The sequence below is a fragment of the Amblyomma americanum genome, chromosome 2 (genome assembly GCF_052857255.1).
Source record: "Amblyomma americanum isolate KBUSLIRL-KWMA chromosome 2, ASM5285725v1, whole genome shotgun sequence".
NCBI classification, from domain to species: Eukaryota; Metazoa; Arthropoda; class Arachnida; order Ixodida; family Ixodidae; genus Amblyomma; species Amblyomma americanum.
Genome location: NC_135498.1, coordinates 75,063,283 through 75,090,494, shown reverse-complemented (window position 1 = coordinate 75,090,494; position 27,212 = coordinate 75,063,283). Strand labels below are relative to the sequence as shown.

At 43.8% G+C, this 27,212-nt stretch overlaps 1 protein-coding gene across 2 annotated transcripts in view; it reads right to left on the bottom strand.

The window, feature by feature from the left end:
• LOC144121433 (nose resistant to fluoxetine protein 6-like) overlaps positions 1-27,212 on the bottom strand; it is a 51,593-nt gene that overhangs the window by 12,259 nt on the left and 12,122 nt on the right. The window contains exons 4-15 of one of the 2 annotated variants that reach the window (XM_077654622.1): positions 26,677-26,761; positions 25,708-25,799; positions 25,051-25,230; positions 22,616-22,709; positions 22,050-22,136; positions 20,613-20,778; positions 17,167-17,249; positions 15,936-16,058; positions 13,565-13,685; positions 11,350-11,539; positions 10,348-10,490; positions 7,822-9,419 (exon numbers count right to left, since the gene is read on the bottom strand). In XM_077654622.1, coding sequence (XP_077510748.1) covers positions 9,204-9,419; positions 10,348-10,490; positions 11,350-11,539; positions 13,565-13,685; positions 15,936-16,058; positions 17,167-17,249; positions 20,613-20,778; positions 22,050-22,136; positions 22,616-22,709; positions 25,051-25,230; positions 25,708-25,799; positions 26,677-26,761 — 1,580 coding nt within the window. In that variant the 3' untranslated portion in view covers positions 7,822-9,203. Of the gene's footprint in view, positions 1-7,821; positions 9,420-10,347; positions 10,491-11,349; positions 11,540-13,564; positions 13,686-15,935; positions 16,059-17,166; positions 17,250-20,612; positions 20,779-22,049; positions 22,137-22,615; positions 22,710-25,050; positions 25,231-25,707; positions 25,800-26,676; positions 26,762-27,212 lie in introns of those variants that run through there. The other variant, XM_077654623.1, reaches the window with a different exon arrangement.

The window sequence follows — 27,212 nt, the reverse complement described above, 5'->3', positions numbered from 1 at the left end:
TGTTTTAAAGAGGGGCCTGTTTTGTTGACTTCACCCTGAATTGCAGTGTTAGAATTTTGCGCTGATTGTCATTTTCTGGATGGTATGAGAATCATGGCGCCTAGGTTCGAGAATGGAAGTGGAGTTGAGTGAACCTGTCCGCGATCACGTGACATACCTCCTGCACGTCCCTGCCACTACCTTTGTCTTCTTCCTCTTTGTGTCTTGGCAGCGAAGTTCTCGGCGGCCACGCTAGCTTTCACCGAGATCACGCGACCACCTCGTCAATACAGCGCGTGCCTCGCGCATCCTGTAACTTTTGTTGTCATCGGGAAAGACTCGCCGTCTTATCACGCCGGCGAAGGCTTCGAAACACCTCTCGGTTGCTATGTGCGCGAGTGTGCAAGAGTTATTAGTTAAAAAGAATGGCGTGACAACACCTTACAGAGGATGGACATATGAACAATACATGTGATGGAATGAATTAGAGAGCTGGTGAAAGGAGCAAAGCTTAAAAAAAAAAACGTAACGTGGAGGCTGGCTCTCGGTGAGAGCCCCTTTTCACGAAACATAACGTAAGGGTGGTATTTTATTTGAAGCCATGCAGAAAAAAACAAAGGAGGCTGGCTCTCGGTGAGAGCCGCTTTTCACGAAACATAACGTAAGGGTGGTATTTTATTTGAAGCCATGCAGAAAAAAAACAAAGTTATGGCTTAAAGAGAAAGATAAAGCCACTGTGGGGTCTTGAAATTAATGCCATGCTTAGTACCTGCGGGTATGTCTGTCTCCGAACTGCAGGGGATTCCAGCCGTCATGGACGCCTGGCTACGCCGGCCGCAAGCAGTCGGCGACGCTCCTTGTCTGGTCCCAGGCCAGCTTCGGCGATCAACTGTACAGCTCGCCCCCGGCTCTCCTGCAGCCTTCGCAGATCACCGATTCGACTTCCGGCCAGCAGATGGACACCGATCTGTTCAACAGCGGCTTGCACCTAGACTCGATGCTGGTGGGGGGCGAGCGTTCCACGGAGCTCACCAACCAGATGACCTCGATGAGCGAGCTTCGGGGCCTATGCAGCGCCCCGGAAGAGTCGTTCGTGCGGCCTGTGCTGAGCGGCGAAGAGCTGTACCGGAAGTACCCTCACCTCCGGGAGATGCTGACATCATCCAGTGAAGCGCCTAGTGAGCAGCAGCCACTGTCGACATCTACAGTGGTCCAAAGCGTTCAGCGAAGCGACAGTTCCTTGACTGTCGAGGCAAGCTCTTCGACCTACCATGTTATAGCTTCGGCAGACATAGACGCGTTTCATGATCCTGTTTCGCTTGAAATTGACTGCATGCTGCCCAAGTTGCTTCAAGTTTTTAGAGTAAAAGGCGCAAAGAAACCGACAACATACATGTATTTAAACAGCCCGAAATGGTGTTCACAGCGTAAAAAGTGGACGCACATAGATACAAACGCGCGGAGCGCCATGTTTATTCACTGTCCTCACGTTCCGCATCCTTTGCGCTATTTTAGCTCGACCATCTACCCGTGGCAGAATACAGAGGACGCCGCATTGTATCATGACATTTTCTTCGGGTGTCTAACTTCTAGAACCTGCCTGAGTTGCTTTGGGATGTTAAACCCCTATAATCGTATAATCATATAATCAAGAACCTGCACTGCTCAGGTTTATTGGATAGAAAAGGATGTGAGCCACAGTGGAAAGAAAATATTATATCGGTTCAACAAAATAAAATATATCATGTTTTTTGAAGTCACTTTGAGCAGTCAGCCGAAGACTCTGCACAAGTAATTTTGGAAATTGGTGATGACTGGGTCATCAAAATTTGTGTAATAACTTATAGTTTTTAAAGTGAAATTGATTAAAAGAAATTTATTCCGTCCTCGCGAATCTGCACACATAGTGCCAATGCGCCATTCTGAATATATTTGCAATTCACGCATCACAATGAACCACTTTAGTCCGTTATGCGTACAGCGAGCGTCATGTGGTGTACGCAGTCAGCGAGCAAGATGGAGCGGCGCTCACCGCGCTCCTCACCCAAGAGCCGCAAGATATCGCGAAGGGTGGATGTGGCCACCAGGCATGTGGTATTCCCCTCTAAGGCTGCTACTTCATCCGCCGCTGCCTCAAGGCCAGAGAGTGAATCGGAGCCGCTCGGAAAAACCCTGCCGGGTTCCCAGGTGCGTCCTTAGTAAAACAAAGAATGAAGATCTTCACCGTCATCTTCATCGTGATCATAATCACCATCAGAGTCATGAACCTAACGATGCCCACTGCAGACTGAGCGCTTCTTCGATATACCCTCAATTAACACTATCTTGCGCCAGCCGCTGAGCCTCTATTCCCGTAAAGCTTGTGATTTCATACTCCCGTCTCACTCTCTGCCGACCCCTGCTTCGTTTTTCTTGGCTTGGAATCCACCCTGAGTACATGGCCTGCCCGTATCTATTCTCTCTGCGGTCACATTAACACAACGACAAAAAAGGAACCCAAAAGAAGTTGTCGTTAGGTAGTGTTAAACGCGATGAGCTCTCAACACACTAGATGAACGTGTCCAAAACATTTAGGGCTTTGTAAACTTCCAATGAGTAATGCCGGAAGTAAACGTATGGAAACAAATATTAATAGGCCCAGCACCTATTCCAATGAACGCATGGTATCTCAGATCATATTTGTGGGTTGAAAAGCGCCAGCACATATACACGGTGCATAGAGAGTGACGAAATGGCTTGAGCTGAAATTCAGGACAGCACAGCAAGCTGTCAAAAAGGAAATGGTGTAACGGTAAAAGAAAGAAAAAGAGAAGAGTGCGGTACTGAACCAACCCCAGGTAATTATCTTCTATGGCATGTGATGTACAGAAATGAAGAAATTGGTGTGCAAATGTGTTGCCATTAGTATAGCTTGAGTTCTTTCGTATGCGGTATTTTGTCTTTACAGAGTTTTTTCTCTATGTTAGCACGACTTTTTAGACAAGAATTTTATGCATATAGAGTTTTTTCTCCACCTGCTGCCTGATGACCGAACAAGCAAAATGTGCTTAGGCAGATCAGAATTTATGAATGTGTACGGATACAGACGAATAAACTTTGATTTGATTTGATTTGGTGCTAAGGCGAGATAACCTGTCATCCCTCGAAGGGATGCCTGACGCCATGTGTAAATGCTAAGGCAAGCTAGACTGATATGTTAGTGTCACATGATACCTAATATGACATTAAAGGGGAAAAAGCTATTACAAGTCCGAAAACGGCGTGAAAGTAAAGTACTAGCAGAACTGCGATGCACGGATTCGTACTGCTGTGATTGGTAATATTCTCAGACTCTCTCGAGGGACGCTATTTCACCGTCAGTAAGAAATTACCGTCGAATTACCATATAGTGGGGGCGCTGAGGCGGCCTCACTTTTTCGGCTTCCAGTCTCTGATTGGTCGTAGAGCTGCACTGCAAATGCACCACAGAAATGACCCAACAGTGCTCATTTTGCGCTGGCGAGCTGAGTGTTTTAGGGTATCGTGGCTTTAATTTGCGATTTTCTTTTTCACGCCGAAAAAAACGTTGTTAGTGTTCCCGGGGAATAATCCTGGCTATTTTGATATTTGGCTTTAGTGTCCTTTTACGGTTATAGAGTGTACTCTAAGCGAAGAAGCGCAACAGGGGGTGTCAAAGAGAGGGGGTGTTTGGCCGATGGGATTAGGAAGTTTGCGTGGGTGAGGTGGTCTGAACAGGCGCAGGTCAGTGTTAATTTGAGTGATACGGGAGAGGCCTGTTATCTTGCAGTAGACGTAGTCAGGATAATGGTAATGAAAGATGAAGAGGAGTTAAATTTATGAACTTGAGTAATAGATGCAATGTTTCAGGTGTCATCTCCGGACGGGTGCTCGGACAAATGCTTTCTGCATAGTTTGCGTTCATTAAGATCCCCCTCAGATGTTTGGAGTCTTATTTGCCATTTTTGCAAATGAAAAAAAAAAACATCTCCATCATACTCCTTTCGAACGCATTGGAGCACACTGGCGTGAAAGAAGAAGCTCGCGATATTTGCTGCGAGGTAATTATGGATGCAGTGAGGACAATGCTGCAGTACATTAAGGCCCCGTGCGTCTTCCAGAGCCTGAAGATGGATATACGTAGAGGCTTTTTTTTTGCATTTACACAGTCTTCTCTTGCTACTGCCGCAGTGGTGGTCTAGGGTGCCCCCAAACCTGGACTCCGCATTCTCTTAATGACTGCTTGTTAGACGCTTGCAAAATGAGAGGGTACTAGTTCGGTGAATTGAGATTCTTTTAAAAACTGTTATATTTAATTCGCGAAGAAGAGAGAGTGCTCGCTTCGACACCTTCGCTTATTTTTTTGCAGCCTCCATTTGAAGAGTGGCGAATGCGCAATAATTTATTTAATAGCACTGGCGGCCGGAACACGGCTTGGCAGGCCCTAGGGGCACATTTACCCGAATGTAGCGCTACCAAGCTTCGACAGGAAAGACTGTTTCCAGTGCGGAACAAAAAACATGGTTGCATTAAGGAGTAATGTGGGTGCAAGTTAAAACAGAAGGGCGATTTTTCGCCTCTGGCGTAAATAAAGAACGCGCTTTGAATTGCAGTGTAATATGTAAGAAAATATCCAATGTGTTTCTTTATCTTCAATGTCGCTTGATTTGGACACAAGTTTGACCAGGTGTAACTTTCTCCGGAATCACCCTAGAACGCTCATTTATGCCTTAATGCACTCCTTGCTGATTATATTATTTTTAAACAGAAATCTTCTCGATCAGTTCTCATAATAATAAATCAAAGTTCCTCCATACAAACGAGATATTTCCCTTGATGTATATATATATATATATATATATATATATATATATATATATATATATATATATATATATATATATATATATATATATATATATATATATATATATATAGACCTGTCTCATAGAGGAGGAAAACGTTTGCAGTTTTCGAATCGACATATAAAAATGCAGAAATGCAGAAACGGTGATAGCTTGGTTTAAACTGGTCCATAAATAAAAACATATTTCAGAGGGGTTTTTCATTTTATATAGAGAAATAAGCTTGAACACTGTATCCGTCTGGCCAGATAACTCAAAATGCTCTCTAAATCTATTGCAGCGTTTCTGCAAAATAAATAAATAAAGCAAGGAACGAACTGGTATTGAAGATGTAGTCTTGAGCTCTGACGTCGAGCTCGAATGATGCCGTGAGCAATCTAACATTGGCGTCTCTTACTGTCCTGCTGCTGCCAAGGCTTTCGGCACTAGCAGCACCCCGTGGAGCTCATTCGGGAGCTCGATGGACTCGCTGCTGGGGATCCCTGTGGTCGCCCGCATCTACACGTCCAGCAGCGACACGGGCACGCTAGTGCACACGTCTTCCAGGAAAAGCAGCGATGGACCGACATCTCCTAAAGGCTCGAGGTCCCATAATAGGGTGCGCTGATGCAAGGCATTGGAGATCGAGTCTGCAAGGCAGAACTGAAGGACATCTGCCCACATGCAGTTTCGAAGGTGGCATAATAGTGACTTTTATAATGGTGACTATAATGGTGACTTTTATATTTTCATTTTAATTTGTGGGTGGCCTGCGTTTTGGAATCAAACGCCAACTGTCTCATACTGCAAGAGTCATTTGGTAGGTTAACTTGTTTTCATGAGCCGACACAGGCCAATTTAGACCCTATACGATAAAGTTTGTGGAGGACATTACTCAGTGTCAATTGATTTTTGACAGATTATATTGATTGAATAACTATATGGTGTTGTTTCTGTTGACGTGCTTTCGTTGTACTGTTACTCTGCGCGTGAAATAAAACCACTGAAAGATGGGATGTTAATGATCGTTCGCTGTTCGCATTTCATATTGCAGTGCGGTGGCTCCTGTGGCTTAGTTACATTGTACGACGTGCTAGGGCAGCATCCTCATGCATTCGATCTGACTTACAAGTGCTCGTTGCGTACTGGCGCAATTCATTGCACTAAGAAAATATGCCAGTTATATTTAGGAAGCGCAAGCGATGCAAGCATGCCATTATATTTATTTGCATTCGAAGGAATACTTAGTAGCCTTGTAGCACATAGACAGGATTGTAAGTAATCAACTAAATTTTCTGTGCACAATGTTACATAACAGCGCTCCGTAAATTCATGAGCAATATGAGAGGGAAAACTGTTTGTACAGAGTGGAAAACTTTCTGGCTATTTCTCCGCTAAATTGAGAATGACATTTGTATATCTTACGGAAAGAGGAAAACTAGTTAGAAAACAGAAATAACGGTGCTTGTCACATATAATTGCGGAATAATCAATAAACGAATGCTCAGATTTTGTTCCCTTTCATATTGCCCATGACTGTACACAGAGAACTTTGTGATGCCCGACTGTTGACTAATACCGATGACGAAGTCCCTGAAATCTGGCAGAGATCAGTGTGGATCTACTCGCAGAATGAACTGTGGCTGCTTCCTTTGCAGATCACTGCGTTTCGGCGGCGTTAAGCATGCGCATAGCAGTTGGGGCTGTGCGCTCAATTCACTGCACAACAGGATAAATGTTCAGGCAGCCTTATGAAGTGCGCGCACTTTGGAGACTTCTAGTAAGTCTTCACGCAGTGAATATTGCTTAGTATGTGGCTGAAAATAATTGCTTGCTCTCTAAATTGCGGAGGGTGTTCATTAGGCTTTAAAGAACAGGTGTCGTTATTCCTGTGCGTGACAAGAAAAAAAAATATCGAAGTCGGCGTTTCTAGCCGAAGAGAGCGTAACTGTTTGCCCCGTAACAAAGTAACGCTTGGCATCGCGCAGGCGCACGGTTGTTCAGAATTTTGAACTTCCCTCTGATGTAAGTACTTACATCTCAGTCTGGGTTATGAATGTCGTATACCACTCGATGACAACTGCCAACAATACAGTTTTTTTTTTAGAGGAAGTACTCTACTGGGTTGTCACGAGGCATTGCGTATGTCCAAAACAAAGCACACTGACTGTATTGAAAAGTATCTTCTGGTCGATGTCCTTCTTTTTTCTACAGCACGCCAGATAATGAGTTGTGATTTCGACTTCCAAGCTGCATTAGTTGTTCTAATTTAGCCTATAATTCTGCCTCCTCTATATTTGCTCAGGCTTGCTGTTTTGCTCAAATCTTTTGGGCGGAAAATAATATTTCCTTCATCACTGTAGTTACTGAAGACAACAAGGCAGCCTCCTGTGCCGCTACGCTTCCTCTACTAACACTAATCACGTGCAGTGCTAAGTCAGGCACTGCATGGTGGTTCCCAATGAGTTCCGGTCGCTTAGCGTCCACACGACTGACCGCGTTCATTTACAGCAAGGTGGAGGTCTTACCAAACATCCATATGGTTTTTCAGGGTTCCCTTATTTGAGGCGTAACAGGAGAGGAGCTCGTTTTGAGTGAAACACAGCAAAGCCTGTTAGTGCCAAACTGTTTTGAATACTTTTTTCTTTTGCGGCTCATTTTCACCATTCTCGTACAACATATGACAGCTCACGCGATGCAATTCAATAGTTTTTGTTGCAACTTCGTGATTTTCTTTTCTTTACGCACTTCATGGGCCACAGCTTACCTCCGGAGAGCCATGGATTGAGTACGAGTGTCCGCAACACATGTGTCGTGATCTCTGCTCCATGCGTGATTCAGTATGGTGCAACGAATTTTGGGCTGAAATATATTTTATGTAAAACTCATATAGCGATAATGGCCCAATAAAGCTGACTTTGGAAACGGGCTTCGAAAGCTAGCAAAATCAACTGGCATGTAATCTTGCCTTGACGATAGAAAAGAGAACTTTCAAGTTGTATATGAACTTTAATGAACGACCTTGTATACGAATGGTTCCATCCATGGACTCAAGCACATTTGAAATATAGATGAAAATGTGATGACACTCTTTTTGTTCATGGCAAAGTCTGCAGTCACTTGCACGTATGCACTCATGGTCTCATACGCACTGTCACAAGTGAAAATAAGAACACCGATGAATTCTTGACATCACACAAAAGTGTAGCAACCGTTGGTGTTCTCGTCCTTAACATCAGGGCTCCACTTCTGGCTCTCTTTGCCGAGAGCGATTTGCGAAGTACAGTTAACGCAGCTCCTCTTCGCACACCATTCAAGAAAAAGCTTGGCAGATGTAACTTCCGGATCTCTTAATCAATTATTGTCGCAGCAATGCAATTTCTTAAGGAAAAAAACGATATTATGGCACAACGCGCAAAGTCGAACATTATGTTCTTCATCCTTGGTCTCAAATTTCTGCGTTACACTTCTCAGCAGCCTCATGAAATCGAGGTCAGCAGTGCGGGGCACAACGCATCTGCCCGCAATGCTACGTACTCCACCATGTGGCCATGCCGGCCAACATGTCTCCCGTCTTGTGGGGACGAACAAGCACAGCCCAGCGCAAAGGCATTGCGCATGTCTAACGCAGTCCTCGGTCCTCGCAAGAGAGCGGCACGATCCAGTCTGTGATTGTGGTGATGGTGCGTGCTGAAGGCCACGGGAACTGCCCGCAGAATGGTTTTGCTTGAGCGCTGTCTGTGGGGAGGGGGGGGGGGGGTGATGCCATGATAGGGAACGTGATGGTACCAGTGGTGAGGGTCAGCCATCGGTACTTTCTCGGACAGTTGCTGCGGGAACAGCGTCCTTCCTTGTACCGCAGCGACTGAACACCGACAATAAACCTTGAGGCATTGAAATTAGCTGCTCTGGTTGACAATGATAGCGACGCCAGGAGCTCCACTGATATCCCTCGTTTGAACAAAGGATGGTCTTGTCTCGCTATATACAGTGCACAGCAACGTTTATTTCCGTTGTTGTCCTCTTGAGTTGTGTTCACGACGAGCAGTGTCTTGCGGAGCGTAGGCCTAATGGACACCCTGTCTTGTTTGCATCTACGCTTTGATGTCGCTGTTTTCGTTTGGCCGGGAATAAACACTTCTTTTATTCCTCGTTCTTGGCGTGTTAGTCGCTGGTGAGTCCATAATTGACGAACGACATTAACAAGGTTGAGTGTCCTCTAGGAGCACGGCGCTCCCACCGGGCGTTCTCCGCACCTTGCGATCCACAATAGTGTCATTCCCTTTGGTAGGCCGCCGTACACACAACCATGTAAGACGACTGCGGGAGGCGAAGCGGGGAGGCATTCAGAGGAATTGGAAAAGCGAAGTCCTTGGTGACTAGTTAGCAGCGGGAAATTACAGTGTCTTCAATTTTTATCTCCGGCTTCTGAATGTTTCCATTGCAGTTTGGTTTATGCTCCTGCCTTTTTGAGCGTCCACCTCCGGTGAGCATTCCGAAAAGCAGCTTGTCCAGCGCACCTGTCGGTGCCTCGCACGCGAGGAATGACAAGAAGGCCAGCTGGAAGCTCCAGATGAGCACTGAGTTGAACAGCGTCACCTGTAAATAAATTTTAGCAGTGGAATATTTTCCGTGGCAAATTCAGAAAGGAGACTTCAAAAACAGCAGTGAAGGTTGCTAGAGGAGATGTAATGTTTATTGGTATTACAGATGTGCCCTGATTGTAAAAATATGCCCATCCGCTTCGTCTGTTACGAAGCTTAAGTGTGTAATCCTTAAATATATATAAAACCTTCGCTTGAGGACTTGCTGACGACCGCACAGGCCCAGAGTAAAATTAGCGCAGGCGAAGCGAGTTACTTTCCTAATTTCGCGGAAGTGGACGAACTCATCAGAAGCATTCCGCTCATTATGGCTAAACATCTAGTTAACCAGAGCCTAAAATCGCTGCTTCCCTGCGCACTCCATGGAGTAAACTAAAGGCGACCGTTTTAATACAGGCATCTCTTTGGCCCGGCTCCACCCACACCAACCAAAAATCCGCATTCTTACAAGATTTTCTTTGTGTTAACTCTATTTGATGTGAATGCAAGAAATATGCGCGAAAAGTGCCGAAGTTCGAATTATGAACGTTGCAAAAACGCAAATGCTTACACTCAGACCTCTGGACGTCTTTTCATCTGCCATTTCCCAATATCAGCACTGACTTCTTTAGGCAGCAGGCTTGCGGTAAAGCATTATTTTCCAAGATATATAGGATAGGCGTCAGCATGCACGCTAAGCTGAGCAAACTTCGATCATCGAATCATATCATACGCATAAGTTCAGCTTCAGCTGCACCGCCACGAACAGCAAGATCTGCGCGTATCAGGACAGAGGCGGGAACAAAGGTCGTCGAATGAAAGGTTTCTTTCTTCCGAGCTGCAGCTGCTGTTAATCAGTACATGGGCGACTACGACCGTAAGAAGCATCAGGTGCGGAGAGCCTTGTGAGGCTGGCGACTGATTCTTAAGAGAACAGTACTTACTGTAGTAAATTTGGACCAGAATAAGCGTTCCCTGGATGCGTGGAGGAGGAGCTCGATGAACGGAACGTGGATCAAGTAGACGCCGTACGAGAGCTTGCTCAGTGGCACGAAAGCACCCCATGAGAGGAACGTGTTGACAGGCCCTGCACGAAGGTTGTGGGGATACTGCATGCACACTTGCAAGGAAAAATGCTTGAAAAAGCTACATCGCCTAAACTGCATTTTCTTGTAGACTAGGACGCAACGTATGGCCTTTCTAGAGTATGCCAGCCTCTCCCTTAGCAGAAATCTAACCAAGAAAACAATTTACAGCGCGTCTTTTTTCACGCAAAGGGTTCTAGTGCACTGGTCAAGCGGAAATGTTCAGCGAGTGTGAACCGATATAACAAATTCCTGTGGTTACGCATTTTGGGCTACGTAACCACAGGCCAGCTGTCACGAAGTAGTCGCCTCACGGCTTCTCTCCACCTCTTGGTACGATCCATGGCTGTTAATTGTTTACGCTATTCGGCACCAGAACCACTGCGCCATTTTAGAAGCCGGTCAGAAATGGCTATGAAAAGGCTAGGCAAACCAACGAGTGGGAGATGGCGGAATATTTTCAGATAAAGAACCGGTTACTGCGGTTCTGCGTGTATAATGGGCGTATGTCTGTCTAAAGCTTAAGTATCATTAGAATGCACAATTCGACGTGTACAAATGACCGCTCTGCACATGTGCTCCTTTCATCCCAAGCCCTTTCCCGAGTTCCACTCTGTGAAAAACAACTATTACGCACATGCGTATTTTGTGTTGAAACAAGCGACAGACGGCGACAGCTGGAAGCACATACCTACCACTGCGCCTGCGTATTTGGTGCCTTGTGGAAGCGATCCGCGCCTGCGGTGGCCTCGAGCGTTTGTTTACAATCAGTTTATTGGCTGCAGACAAATCTTCGCGCACTCTCCGAATAGCAACTCATCTTGTGAAAAAGGTGAATTAAAGTTTACTGAGAAGCCTTACCGCCTCTGCCGGACGCACACGCCAGCGTGGTCCAGATGAGAAAGATTGACCACAGGATGCGGTCGAAGAACGCCACGAGCAGTGCAACACCATGTGAGGTCGGATCTGGGTCTCTGTACCAAGCAAGCTTCATGAAGGTGCACAACAGGCCGCAGATGACCGCCACAGTCCAACCCGCGTACACCACGACCTTGAAAAACGCAACGTGAAGTATTAGCAGGTTTTCGTTTGCCTTCGCTTTTCATAAAGACAGTTGTTTGTGAGTAAACCGAAACTTCAAATATACTGAGAATACGAAGTAGCCACAAATTAAGAGCGAGGTTGTTAGAAGCAATGGTGCAAGAAAGCAGGGTTATTGCGTGTGCTCTGTCTCGCAACTTTACCACGTGTAACCCGGCCTGCGTGTTATGAGTTTTAAATTAGATTTAACCTCTGAAAGACTACAAGAACTTCTTCTCCCAAGTTATAAAGAAATCTAAGCTACCAAGGCCAATATAAAATATCTATTACGTTGATTTTATTGCCTTTTATTTTTGGTTTACTCTTTTTCCACTGTTCGTGATTTAGCCAAGTAACGCTAAGCTCCACGTTCTGATGTTCTATTGACAGCTGGGGCCTGGCGTCGCTTTTAACTAATCAAGGAAAAATTCAACATTAAAAAGGGAATTCGTTATACTGCCCCGCAACATAGAGCAGTAGAATCTGTTCATGTAAGTGTGTTGGTTGCGATTTCATATATATATATATATATATATATATATATATATATATATATCTGTGTGTGTGTGTGTGTGTGTGTGCGCGCGCGCGTGTGCGCATTGGCTCTTATCATCACACATGAGGACAATTACCACAATGACAATCTTTTTAGATTAAGTAAAAAACTAGGTGACTATAGCCTTAAAAAATAGACTTAAACGCTAAAAAATAAGTTTACCTAGTCGAATCGTATATACTTATTTATTATGCATAATCCTACAGCGCCGTTAGGCATTACAATATGCGGGGGGATATATTGCAAAACAAGGTACAATCATAAAGGTAGCAAGCATCGAAATGCCTATTGACAAAACACGACTGCACAACTGCAATAAACAATTTTTCAACTCAGAACTCGGTAAACACCGGACAGCCATTGACCTTACAGATTGCTTTGAAAGAAATAATAAAAGAATGGGGACTGCAAGAGAAATAAAGCTCTAAGGGTTCAATGCTAAAAAGAAAGCGTCATTAGATAAAGTAGAAGCCACGGAAACTGGCAAATTATTCCACTCTTCTACCGTATTTGAACAGAAAGAATTTTTAAACCATTTATTACATTGAAATGGTTTAAGCTTATTTTGGGTGGTCTTTTCTTTGGGATACATAGCTTGGGGGCTGAAGGTGGCTTACTTTTGTGAAACCAGAGCAATCATGAAATATATTGTGTAATAACTTAAGACGGAGACATTTTCTTCTATGCCTCAGCTCTCGCCATCCGAAGCTTTGCTTAGCACGAGTAATGCTTAGTTTCATTTTATAATTACTTAGAACAAAACGGGCAGCTCGGTTTTGGACAAGTTCAAGTTTCGTTCTTAATGTTGTGGTGTCAGGATTCCATACAGTGGACGCTTACTTCAAAATGGAACGAATGTTTATATGGTTTTTCGGTGTTCGCCGACACTGGTAATACCGTCTGACAAAAGCCACATCTTAATCCCAAAAAGCGCATTCTTGAATATAATTCAAAGTGTTCTCTGAAACACCCGGAATGTGTGAGGAAAGCATGCGGGAACTTTCTTCTTTCAGCCTGTTCAGATTACTTTATATATAGTTGATATGTGCGAAAAGCAAGCGAGACATGAGCGTGCAAGAATACAAAAATGTTTTCGAATCAAACGATAGGATTTGATAAGGACGCCTTGTAGAAAAGGTTTATCTACCGGTAGTCTTTTTTCTGCACAGCTTGCAGTTTCCGAGAATTTGAAATAATTGGAAACACTCCCTTCTCAAGAAAGCTGCTTATCTAATAACAAGCAGGTTTCGTTCTTAATATGAACTATACATGGCGATGTCACACGTTTCGAATGCCTTTCGTGAACGCACTGCATACTCCGCCTCAAATGCCCTGGGAAAGGCGACAAAACCGGCCCGGCACTGGCCTCCCTGCTAATCTTCTAAACTGGCCGCACACATGTTATTCATTGACGAACTCACCCGATGGTAAAAAACGTACCTTGCTGATTCGCCGCTTCCTAAAGTCGTCCATGAGAAGGAACGTCATGCACCCGCTGAAGTAGCACACGGCATGATAGTAAGGCCGCGTGTAGTACTCGTTGACTGTTCTCTGCATCACCCTGCAACAACGCCAGAAATGGTAAATATGTATGTGAGCTAAAAAGAGAATCCTCTAGACCATTCTCTAAAGGACTAAATGCCTTCCCTAAATTCTCAAGAAGCTAAAGGCCATTATCGGTGAATAGTTTATTTAGGCTTGTTTAGTAGGATAGTTTAATTACGAAAAACTAGCCCTCTAGAAGTCGGCTCAGCTTATTGATGTGCATGAAACCACGGGGGACAGCGAAGCCTGGTCAGCTTTTGTAACTGGCGGTCCCTGGAGCAGAATTCAACCTGACGCGGTGAATGGCTCGATTTGCGGCGAAGTCATTCGGTCAGTATTGCAAACATATTCTAAGTTTCCCTGTAAATGCCCCCAATATTTATGTCTACGTACTCCCGTTGCCCGTCATGAGCTGCTTCTGTGCGGTGCGGGGAGACAAGTGTGCTAAAGCGGCTTTCATGAAGTAGAGTTTTGCTTCTTCTGCTTGGCTTATTATTTCGGCTTGAGATCAGCCCTTTTTACTGCCCCAATTTTCCAGCCACCCTCTATACTGTTCTCAAATAACCAGACTATCACTGGAAGACTGGCCGCTACCTGTCTTTAATGCACTGTCAGGCCTTTTTCGATTTAAGCCTGTAACCTACTGGAGCGGCCTTCCAAGGTCTTACTGCCGATTTTTTTTTTACTTTTTCGAATGTTGAACACGCAGGTAAAATGTCAAAAGCGCATTTGAAAGAAACGCTGCCATATTGTGCGGCCGGTACAATAAGCGCGTAAGGTGCCTTTAAAACATTATTGTGTGCCCACTTCCATCCGCTGCGTCACCGCAAAACAACATGAGGGCCGGTGCCTAGGAGTTGTAGAGAGAGAGAGAGATCTACTACCTTCTCTGCAGACATGGTTTTCACCTTACTAATAGGTACAACTCCTTACATGTACAAGTCTCTCCGATATAAAACGGAACAAAGTTTGAGTATTGATTAATGACTACTGTATTGTTAATTATTAAAAGCGTGTCTTTGCTGTCTTATAACTAGTTTTTCTATTAGCGTAGAATAAGTAAAAGTGAGTTTAAATTTAAAAGTAGAAACAACCAAAACATTCTTTTTTGTGCGAACTCTTCGTTCCATTTCCTACTGAAGGACTTATACGTTATATAGATTATTCTAGAAGCTTCCTTCCCCCACAAGAATAATTTGCTCTCTTGTTCTCCAGCAGTCGCTTCAGGCTCCTCTTGCGTATTTCTGCCTTCGGAAAATACCATCTTGGCTGTCTTCAAGCCGGAAAGCGTTCCGTATATCTGCGGTGGCAGTGTACTCAGTGCTAAGGGCAAAAAAAATAGAAAATTGATTTTTGAGGAAGGAAAATCGCACGGCAACTGTCTCATGTATCTCCGTGTACACCCGAACCACGCCGTAAGGAAGGGATAAAGGAGGGACTAAGAGAAGGAAGGAGGCAAGAGGTCAAGGCGGAAAACTGGACTCGTTGGTGTGTCATCTTTAATTAAAAGACTGGAGCATGTAACTACAGGACACAGACATAGAAGAAGGTTAGCGCTTGTCCTCTCTTCTAGGTCTGTGTTCTAGCTTCACGCTTTATTCTTTTAATCAAAGAAGAAAGAGGTGCCGCAGTGAACAGCTCCGGAATAATTTCGTCCACCTGGTGATCTTTAACGTGCACTGACATCGCACAGCAGACGGGCGCCTTTTGAATTTCGCCTCCATCGAAACGCGGCCGCCGCGGTCGGGTTCGAACCCGGGTACTTCGGCTCAGTAGTCGAGCGCCATAACTACTGAGTCACCGCGGCGGGTAGATGCGTTGTATTAAGGCACGCATCATAGTTTCCCCTGTCTCGAGTACAGAATTAGGACGTTTAATCTAATGCGTTAGCATTTTCTTGCAAGCCTTTCTTCCTCAAACACCCAGTCTTTCCTCAGAAAAATAACGGGCCGCTGTTGTATTGCTGTCGGGTATTTCTGATTAAAATTAATCACTAGCCATTATACCGTTCTAACGTGCGCAATTTGGGTGTTTTGTTTTGAGAGTAAGTATTTTGTGGACGTGATATTTCCTAATTCCAGGTTGTCATAAATTTTTGCTTGCCACTGACACTTGTATTTATTTGTGAATTGCCAAGCTCTACATCCACGCAAAAATCAACACCATAGTGATATTTGTCTCTTCCAGTGTTGCACGCATTAAAACATTTCAGTTCATCTCAGTCATGCTCGGCACATGCAGACGTATAGTTCCAATGAGAACTCACTGCAGTATGGGGCCCGGAAAGATCATGAACGGAGGTAGATCGGAGGCGTCCACAACCCAAGTTCCGACGGCGCATCCCAGTAGCGACAGCAATAGGAACGCCGCCACGGCCAACATTTTGCGACTGCGAAAAAAGAACATATTAATTGTAAAAGACTGCAAGAACCGGGTTGATAGTTGATCCCTCAGAAAGCCCATCGATCAGTTCATGAGACAAAGCTTCTAAGAAAAAAAATAATTTCGGTGCTTCTTAGTGCTTCTTAGGCTGGTATCATGCGATACTATTCAGTAGCGTTCGCTGCTGATTTTGGAGAAGCCATTTGCTTACGCTCTTATTTTGAGGTGCTGCAGGTGAGTTCGATGATTTACACACATTGATAAGTGCGAGATTATTACGCTTCGGTATGAATTGGGGTTGATTTAGAGCATAGGAAACTCCTAATTAAGACTTGCTGTTTTTTAATTTAAAGACGCTCTGAGGACAAATTTAAGTTGCCTCTCTCGATACATAAGCGCATTATAACAACAAAGAGATTGCTTTTGTTGAAAATGAAGCATGTATGAGCTAAAAAGGAAAAAAAAAGAAAAAAAAGTAATCACCGACCCATTTCGCACGTAAACTATGGCGGGCCCACACAGTTTTTGGGTGCCGCTCCCAGCATCTAGAATGCACCACACTGCACTTCCAAACGGTGGTTCAGCAGACATTTTCGATGCGGACGTCACCAGTTTGAATGTAGGCTGGGATAATTTTTATGCAATTTAGCCAGCAAGGAATGCTTGTTTTGGTGCCAGACACACATCAACGTAGTCAGAAAGTGCCTTATAATTCATGTTCACAGCGAAGAAAAATTATGTGGAAGTGCACATTTAATGCATCCAGCAATATTGGAGCAGAGAGGAGGAACCTAATAGTGCATGCTGGAGGAAAAACACGCAGTTTGGGATTTCTGATATTTCAATGTCGGAGAGTAAATTGCAGTTTTGTCGGGATATAGGAAAATTCATTAGGAAGTTTGAATTAAAAACTTCAGCTTCGAGTTAGCCCCAGTAACACCTTTGTCTAAAGATCGAATGCTGCTGATCTTACAGATATTACTATGCTTGCTGAGATTCACTTTCTCGCAAGTGTCAAGTGAAGGTTGTCCAGAAGAATATTTCTTGCTATAAAATCTTCATTATTATTCTGTGTTATTCGTTTTCTGTTGTGACGTGTCCTATACGCACATTACCTTTTAAATACCAGGAGTACCAGAAGAGATATCGTGAAAAGCTGGAAATCCGTTGAAAGGTACCAAAAATGGGGCAGCACGTCCTGGCAGAGAAGAAAAAAATTGTTTGTTGAGTTGTCAGTCATTGTTGGGAATAAAGAAATAAGGTTACAGAAAATATAGTAGAGAAATTAGAAGCGCACAAAAACTATACCCAAGACAGCAGGAGAGAGTATTGCAACGAAATGTTTGTACTTTGCTCAATATGTTGTCCTCGCTGTGGACGGATGATTGAGTTTGGCATTCTCCTTTACTTACCTCGTTTGCGCAGTCGTAATGTGCTCAGAACAAGAAAGAGAACTGATGCCTAAACCGGTGTAAAAATGTATCTGCTTTTTTTTACACTCCACTCCATTTTTAGCTTTTTATGCGGTCTTACGGCAGCAGCTAATTTCGAGGAGCCAAAATAACCAGAACAGAGAACGATTTAAGAAGGACCGTAATATTCCTGGGTTTCAGTATAGCCGGATTTGCATGATTGCGCGCTTAGCGGAATAACAAGTCAAGAGTGCGCAGGACGCTAACGGGGAATCAGCGTTTGCGTACGCACGCTATTTTCAGAAGTTAGCGTTCTGGCTTTTGCGCGCTTAACGTGAAAACATGGCGGGGTCCTTCCAACCGAGAGCCCCTCGCTTCAGCTGAATGAGCACTCACTGCGATTCATTCATTCATTCATTCATTCATTCATTCATTCATTCATTCATTCATTCATTCATTCATTCATTCATTCATTCATTCATTCATTCATTCATTCATTCATTCATTCATTCATTCAGCCCAGTTTTTAGGATATACAGTCATGCCCCGTTAATACGATCTCCGTTAATATGGACGATTCGTATTATGGACAGTTTTTCTGGGGGACCAAACTTTTTGAATGCATTTAAACCTCGTTAATATGGAAACTCCCTGTCCGGAGAAAGGACAGGGCGAAAATGCACAAAGACCATTGGAACCCATGTATTTCGGTCTTGTTGATATAGACAGTGATGTGCACTAAACGTTGACTGCCCCAAACAGATGTTTCCTTTCCTGTATTTTGAAAGAAGAACACCAGCGAAAGGAAATGGAAAGTGTAAGTGCCTCACAGTGATGGCCATTCTTTAAGCTTTCGTGTTTTACAGTGCCAACGTACCCAGTTGCAGTTCTTTACGGTTTGCTGTATTTCATCATTCGATGTGAAGAACATGAAGCCACTGTCAACACCTGCCAGCGACTATGTATGGATATGTACTACCGGTGGATAGGATGCAAAGAGTCGAAGTAGAAGTTATGTCATCATGACAACAGATTCCATTACGCATGTAATGCGTCACTAGGGGCTTCAAACTGCGACACGCTATATAAAATATAATGGTGACCAAAAGAATGCACTTCCAATTGCCAAGGTTTCATTGTAATTTCCCCTTTACTGTCTACTACTATTCACAAAACATAACCTAATAAGAAATTGCTTTATTTCTGATTTCCTTTTCGTGATTTGTTATTATGGACGACTCCCTTTATGGACAGTTTTGCTCGGAAACCAAAGTGTCCACATTAACGAGGCACGGCAGTAGTCTCGATTCTAGCGCGTCCAGGCCTAATGGAGCGTCCAGCTGCATTGCAACCGTCTGCAACTGCTCGGAACGTAACACAACTGCTCGTAACGTAACGGAATTAGGTTTCGAGCTTTGTAAGTGCTTTGTGGGTCCAAATATTTTAACACGCAAATTTATTTTCATTATACAAAAAAAATATTTCGAGCATTACATGTCATGCGATGGAAAGTATTCTAGTTTGAGCGATTTCTACTTACTCGTTTCAAAACTAGATGGCGCCTCTTTGCTTACTGTGTTTATTTTACATAATTATAATCACCATTGCGTTGTTTTGGAATTTTGCTAGAAGAAATAAGCGTTACTGTCTTAATTGGTAGGGGCACAGGCAGGAGCTTTTTGGTTTACGTTCTTTTTATGGCAGCTCCACCATACTTTTTGTCTTAATTGGATGTAAAAGGCGATTATATACAGTAGTTTGGCAGAATAGTGGTAGTGGCAACCGCTTTAAAAGGATCTTCGGCCTTCATGTAATCTAGATCGCGTTGAACGGTTTCATAAAGCTATGCTAAAACTCTCTGTGTGAATAAGTTGCTTGCGGCACGCTAACGTAATTCCCTTCAGGTCTGCTAGCTCGCTGACCCTATACTAAATCTCCATATTATCAAGTAGTACTTTAGTTCGGGCAAGTTGGTTCATAGCTAAAGTTGATTCTGAAGATGGCACAAAGGAGACAGGTACAAGGAAGGCACTTGAAAACAACGGGACAAGTGCCAACTTACAACCGAAGTATATACGCCCAAACCCTCCCATTTCTGTGATGCGCCCGAGCCATATCACAAAAGCCTTTCACGAAGAAGCGTTACAACCGCCAACAATCATCGGCATACTGATTCTCGGCGCGACTGCTGACAGGTTAGGAGGGGGGGGGGGGGGGGGGAGGGAGAGGAACAGTTCTGCACAATAAAGCTCACCGCTCGCTTTTTCGAATGTTTTTCATTGAAGGCGTTTTGTCGAAGGATTCCCAAAGGTTTTAAACCTTTTAAATTTTATGAGCGCTTTTTTTGCCCTCGGCTTTTTTTTTATCGTCTACCGACTCTGCTGATTATAGTATGCTTCTATTATTTCTTCGAAGCTGTGACGTTTCTTCGTAAGTTTTAAGTTTTCATGTGCGCCGTTTGGCGTATATTTAATTCAGGTAGGAGTGTTGCATTTTTTAGCGTCTTGTCTTGGACAAGTGCGCATGTGGAAGGTCCATATGATGCCATGTTCCAGGTGCTGTTGATTTTTTTTTGTTGTGGTGCGTCTGGATAATCTTGGGAGTAAGTCAAATAATTTTACTTTTTCTTGTGATGCTTTCATTTGCTTTCTTGTGCTCAATTGTTTTTCTTGCCCGTCAGCAGTCACGACAGGAATCCTTATGCTGATAGCTGTTGGCGGTTTTTACGCTTTTTTTTTGGAAAGGCTTCTGCGATATAGCAACTGGGATGGTTTGGGCGAGTAACTTCACTTGTAAGTTGGCGCCTTTCTCTGCGTTACATGTGCCTCCCTTGTGTATGTCTCTTTCGCGCCCTCTTCAGATTCAAATTTACTTAGTATTATTCTGAACCTTATGAGTTTTATTCTGCTATATTCCACTCATAAATTGCTTTGACCAGTGGCCGCTAACATCGAAAAACAGGAGTAGGGAGGGGAGCAGAGATTCATAAATGAAAAGAAGGCGAAAGAAAAGAGTTAGTCCTGGTCTTGGCAGTGTTTCCGTGCTGTGCAACGCCTATGTGTAATTCAGGAAGCAACTGCATGTTTTTGAACAAAGGTTTGCGCTGTTTCTAGGTACGGGTTTGAACAAATTAAATGTGCAAAGCTTACCCACGGAGTGATGTCGAAAAAATTTCTGATCATGACAAGCAGATGCCACCAGTGAACCTCCATTTCCCGGTACATCTTCTGGAAGAACGCTTTGGTGTCCGGTCCGGTGACGAATCGGGGCAGCAGGTACATACACATGATGATGAAGAAGAGCGGAATGCAAGTCCTGCGGGTAAATGGACGAAAGAGACACACAAAACAACTATTCATTTCCTTAGATACCATATGATGCATTTTTATTGGTACCTGCGCATGCCGTTTTGTTTTAAATGCGTAGCTTTCACCGCAGCGGTGGCCTAGTGGTTTGGACATCCGCCTCGCATGCGGGAGGTGCGGGGTTCTATCCCAGTGACGCCGGGTACCCACCGGTGATACAATGGATACAAGCTTTCCTGGCCTGGTGCTCGGGTTATGCAGGGTGAAATGCTTGGAAAATGGGTCTTTGACCCAACCTTGACCCGCCGCGGTGGCTCAGTGGTTAGGGCGCTCGACTACTCATCCGGAGTTCCCGGGTTCGAACCCGACCGCGGTGGCTGCGTTTTTATGGAGGAAAAACGCTAAGGCGCCCGTGTGCTGTGCGATGTCAGTGCAAGTTGAAGATCCCCAGGTGGTCGAAATTATTCCGGAGCCCTCCACTACGGCCCCTCATTCTTCCTTTTTTCTTACACTCCCTCCCTTATCCCTTCCCTTACGGCGTGGTTCAGGTGTCCAACGATATATGAGACAGATACTGCGCCATTTCCTTTCCCCAAAAACCAAATATTATTATTATTATGACCCAACCTTGAGCAAACGACTACACCTTGTGCCATGACGCTGTTTGGCGGCAGATGCCCTTGCGCCTAAAAATTCACTATCATCAAATGCTTAGCTTTTGCTCAGCCGACCTTTACCACTTCTTTGATCGGCGTGTGGTGTATGTTATAACGTCGAGGGAAATTTCATGGGACATGCCACTGCTTCCATGCATGTCGTTCAGCTATCAAACATTCTTGACAGTTCTAAACATTAGCGTACGATGTTATGGCAGGCTAAAATTTGCGAGCAATATTTAAGTGCAGTGCGTGGTGATTTTCGCTCACGTTCAATCTGCGTTCGCTACTATAGAACGCTATACGTCAGCACGTGCTGTAAGTACGCTGCTGACATCGCTATGGTTAGAACACTGAATGCAGTGTTCTATCATCGCTGTAACTCTAATGCCGAAAAATTTGACGAATGTGTTTGTAAACCACGTCATTGTATCCGAAACCGTCCTGAAATTGCAGAAATCCTGTTTTTACCACTTTAAATGAAACACATTTATCGCCCTGTTTTTAAAGGAAGGGGGCAACGTCACAAATAATAAATGAATTTTCTTCCTCGAATATTGCTAATGCGGTGAGCTTGCATCAATTGCTTTCTATTGCCTATTTAACCTCTCCCAAAGTTTCTTACCTGATGAACCGCCTGAGCACTCCTATGACAAAGACTGCGGGGCCAGTTCTCTTCTGTCTGCTCACGGTAAGGCAGAGGAAAAATCCACTGGAAAACCAGATGAGAACTTCCTTTAGAAGTGCTTAGAGGTTTCCAAAATGGGGCCAATAAGTTCTTTGCGTGAATAAATCATTGAGCACTGCAGGGGCAAGGATTAATAAACCAGGAATATATCCGTTCGTCATACTATAACATGTGAACAAAGCCAGTTTCGTAATACATCCGCAGCACTTTCTCACTAGCGGCCCAAAAGAATGCGGATCACTGATTATGATCTCAAAAATGCAGTTGATTTAAAAGTGTCAGTGTGAGGAAAATATCATCGAAAAGCTTTGAGACCGATTTACTTAATTTTCTTACATACATTAGAGTAATGTAAAAACGCGCGATCGAATTTATTCCTCCTTTATTTCTTCTCAGCGCCTAAGTCTCCCGACTGATGATGCCTGTTTTATTTTATTGCCGAGTGCTTCACCGTCAAAGTTCGCTGTTGCTTCTAAATAGTTAAAAAACATAACTCAACCTACCTGAGGAAGAAGAAAGTTCCAACACTGCTGAATCCTGCCGTTATTATCATGAACGACCAATCATCAGAAAGGATCAGCAAATTCAACAAACGTGCTGAAAGAAACACAGGGACAAAAAATTAACACGCTGCTTCATCGCTGGAAATAGGGATGGAGTTGTCTACTTCAATACACCATTCATGCAATAAAAAAAAAAATCTGTATTTGGTGACCATTTCAGAGAGAGAAAGGGTTTTATTTAACACTATGCAGCGGCTGGTCAGGAGAAGAGCCTTAAGAGCTGCTTAGCCTCTTTCAGACAGGAGAGCACCGTAATGCACTTAGAAGTATGCTTTGCATTGTTACTTTCGGGACACTGATGACTTTTTGGAGTTAATGTGCTGGCAAAGATAAGGAAGACGAGTGCGACCGCAATTGTCCTGTTGCTCTCTATCACTGCTATAATTTGAGAATGAATGCTTCTGATTGCTAAAATCAGATTAGGGCTCCAAGGGAACTAAGGGCAATCAACGTGGGGCCAATGATAGTGAGCACCTGTGCTGATTACGCAGCGCAGCAATGGTAAATGTTTAAGTATATACTAAGGGCGCCAAATATCTACACTGTAGCAATGATGCATGAATAGATATGTTTTATTCTGCATTTGCTTTCGGCGCTCTGAATTAAATATATAGAGCGGAATCAAAGTCACAAACGAAAGCGCTTCGTCACCTTACGCGCTGAGAGCCAGAGATGAGGGTTATCTTCGCAATTGCTTCAAAGATGACATATGTGCGCGAAACGTGTAGATTAAACCTACAGCGTGTTATGTGCCTTGGGTGTTTGCATTACCGTGCATGAATAAAGTCTCAAATTTTAGTGTTGACAATGTTGAAGCTGGATTTTTCTTTTATGGCAACAAACAACACGAAAATTTACAGCTACGCCGGCCGCTGCCAAATCATCCGCTCGGAATTCGAGCGACAAAAGAGACCCAAAGCGCAAGAAAAATAAAAATCAAACAAACCAACAGATAATTGAGATCACGCTCTCAACGGCACAATATCGTAATATCAGTACATTTTGGAACGAGGATTAATTAAAGGCATCGCAACCGAAATCGCCATCTTGGAAGTGTGTCGCTTATAGTTTGTCCATTTTGCACCACGCTATTCAAGCAACGAAACTCTAAATCAGCCTCACAAAGTACCTCTCTCAATGGTAAGCACTTATTTACAGTTTCAGTGAAGCTGTGGCGCTGTGCTCACTTTCTGTCGTGACGATTCTCACAAACGGCGACAAAATCGTCTATCGCGTGCGAATGAAGTGACATCGTATCTGCTGTGTACTTAAAGCAGGAATTCGAGCGCTCACACAGCGAATTTTTGTGGTGATTTAAAGAGAACAGGATCATGCGGGTTCTTACCATGTTTGTAAGAACACTGGTTTCCTCCTGGTGGTTTGTGCAGTAATTGTTAAAAGAGCGTGACTAAATAAATACATGAATACATTGACTGCAATCAACGGCAGCGCTAAGTAAGAATTATGACAATGAGCGAATAAATGGCAGCGGAAAGTAAACGAAGACATCGAAGAAACACACAGACGAGGACGGTGCAGCATCGTCCTCGTCTGTGTGTTTCTTCGATGTCTTCGTTTACTTTCCGCTGCCATTTATTCGATCATGCACCAACTAGCTCAACAATCCACCTTATTATGACAATGAGGTTTCATTCGCAGAGATAAAACGATGGAATCATGTTTCGCATAAGGAACCATTTCTTCATGTCGTGTGTTTTTGTCTGCGGAACTATACGCCAAGAGTCAGGCTAGTGAGACGGCATCTACTGGCCGACCTAAAAATAGTGTGACTCCAAACTACGCACTAGTGCCGCAGTCACTTTCAATCTTCAGCGAAAGCTGCAACACCTTTGGTTTAACGAAGTAGCCAAGTATTCTACCATAGAATCTAGAGTGTCAGCGGCAAGGCCTTAATTGCTTACTGATATAGTAAAATTTAACTGAAATATTTAAAAGTATGTCAACTTAGACTAACTTGTTTAAATTTAAGTAATTCAATTCAATCGCCACCTGCCAACCGTGGCAGTTGTCGGCCGCCTGCCACGACTGGAAGGTGGCAGAGTGGAGAGAGGGAAGTTATCTCTCCATGTCTAGCGGAGAGAGAAGGGAAGAGCGGAAGACAGTATAGAGAGAAAGGGTGAGCAGAGATGGGCATGAGCACCGCTCCTATTCTCTTACAGCTGACTATGTAGGTTCAATCACCAAAGGCAAGGCTAAACGGCAAAACCAAGGCTGTAACAGCTTTCGCTGATTAATGCACTAAGCCGGTAAGCTGAGCTCTGCCAATAACTTTTCATTAGACTCGGCCACCTTGACACCACATAGAAAGCGAGGTGTTAAAAGCACAGCGGACGGCATGCGTGCTATCTACTCACACCAACTGTCCGACATAGTCTGTCCGCAGTGGCACAACACGATGTGGACGATGCACCAGAACCTCATGCCGTGCAGGAACTGGAGGGCGTGTTGCTCAGCATTGGCCTTGTCAGCCACCCTAAGCAGCATGCGTGTGTTGGATATGAGGGAGAATCCCTTGCAGAGTTCGTACAGTGTACCTAGGCGTGAAGGGCATGGCGATGGGAGATAAGATATTACTATCAACATACTAAACTAGGACAGCTTCTACTCTACGGCTTGCATTAGACAAATAGTACTGTTTAACCGGCGCTTTTATCTGTCGGAACCTGCAAGGCTTGCTTGAGTAAAAGATCGATTTAATATCCCTTGAGTTAAGGTTTAAGAGTTCGCGAATATTTACAATTTATTTCAAAGCCATTTTTATGAAGAATGAATCCTAGTGATTAATTTGAAACGCTTTTGAAAAAGCTCTGAAATTGAAAAAAAGATAGCATGACGCAAAGGAAATAAGTGTTTCTTGTTTAACGTCTGTTTTTTATGCATGTAAGATGCAAGCATCAGTACAAAAAGGCTGTTGTACGAAAAAAAGCGCTAGCAACTACTTGCTTTAGAAAAATGACGCCGTCGAAATCCAAGACACGAAGGTAGACGAAATGCGAGAGTCCTTCACTTACTGTGTTCTTTCTGCCATTTTGGCTTGTTCTTCGTACAGTAGTCCACCCACGTACTGAATATAACAGCAGCTATAATGATGCCTAAGAATATGCTGCAAGTGAAAGCATACAAACACTTAAGAGAGGACCACCATTCTCATTAAAGTTCCTCATTTTAGACAAAAATATTTTTCGTTAGTTCTTATGCAGCTCAACGATCGCAAATTTAAAGTAAATGATTCACCCATTTTTATTAACTACACGAGAATAGTGGAATGCCATGCTTTCGTTTCCTACCTGGTGTTTATTGAAAAGAGAAGATGCTCTGAAGGGGAATGCAATAAATCTGGATTTCAACTGTTTCTTTCGCATTATGCGGCACGCAGACGAGAGGAGCTTCCAGATGGGCTGCTATACGCCCTGTTCGCCACCTATCGGGTATGCAGCTGAACCCTTATTACAACTTATCTTTCGTTGCCTGAAGCCAAAGTACCTTGCCGTGAACTGCTTAGGCATGCACACTAAAAGTATCACACTGGTCTGATATCCTCAGCAGTCAGATTGTTCATGAATGCGCACCCTAACGGATAAAACCGGTCGGGTGTTGACGCCAGGCGCCAGGAGCTTCGTTTGATGAGCGCACCGAAAGGTCTACTGTTCACACCAAATCATCCAGGCTGATTATTTGATTGAAAGGTATTAATTTCTTCATTCAGTGGCGCTCCAGTTATCTCACGGAAGCAAGATGCCGCAGTTTCGTTAATATATTCAGCTCTTTACATTTTGAAAAGCGCAGAAGAGTTAGAATAACTGATAATGTTGTTCGAAGGAAAAGACACGAAAATACATAAAGCAGAGGATATCTTCGCTGTTTCGAATTCGCCTTGAAGTATATTGAAGGAGCAGACTATTGAACGTCTCGTAAACTCCTGATCCACATACAATTTATCTTTCGTTGCCGCAAAGCGAATGCAAATGAGAACAACTTACACAATGCCTATTTGTGCGACAGTCCACGGCTCCATTTCAGCTGTTACACAGTTTGAGACTTCAATGCGCACGAGCGAGGGCTTCACTGTAAAACGGGAGAAAAAAGAAAACGTAATGATAGAGATAGATAGATAAAGAGAAGGAGGGAAAGGCAGGGATGTTAACCAGAAAGGGGTTCCGGTTGGCTACCCTGCACTGGGGAAGAGGAATTAGGGGAGTAAAAGAAGGAAGAGAGAAGGGAAAAAGGCATAACACACACACATGCTCAATGCTGTCACAATTTGTCACTCAATCCAGTCGCTCTCAGGTAGGCAAAGAGTGCCTTGTATGCCTTGAGGGCAGTCGAGATGAACAACAACGTAATGAACTATTTACCTAAAGCATGTGGCCAAGCTTATTCCTCATACAAGATTTATGTATGTCTATGGCAGACCCATAGATTTCTTTGTGCCACATGCAGCTTTTTATTTTTAGCCGGCAGTAAATAAATATAGCTTTGGCGCACCGATCATTCTCATAAACCCCTGTGACCGATA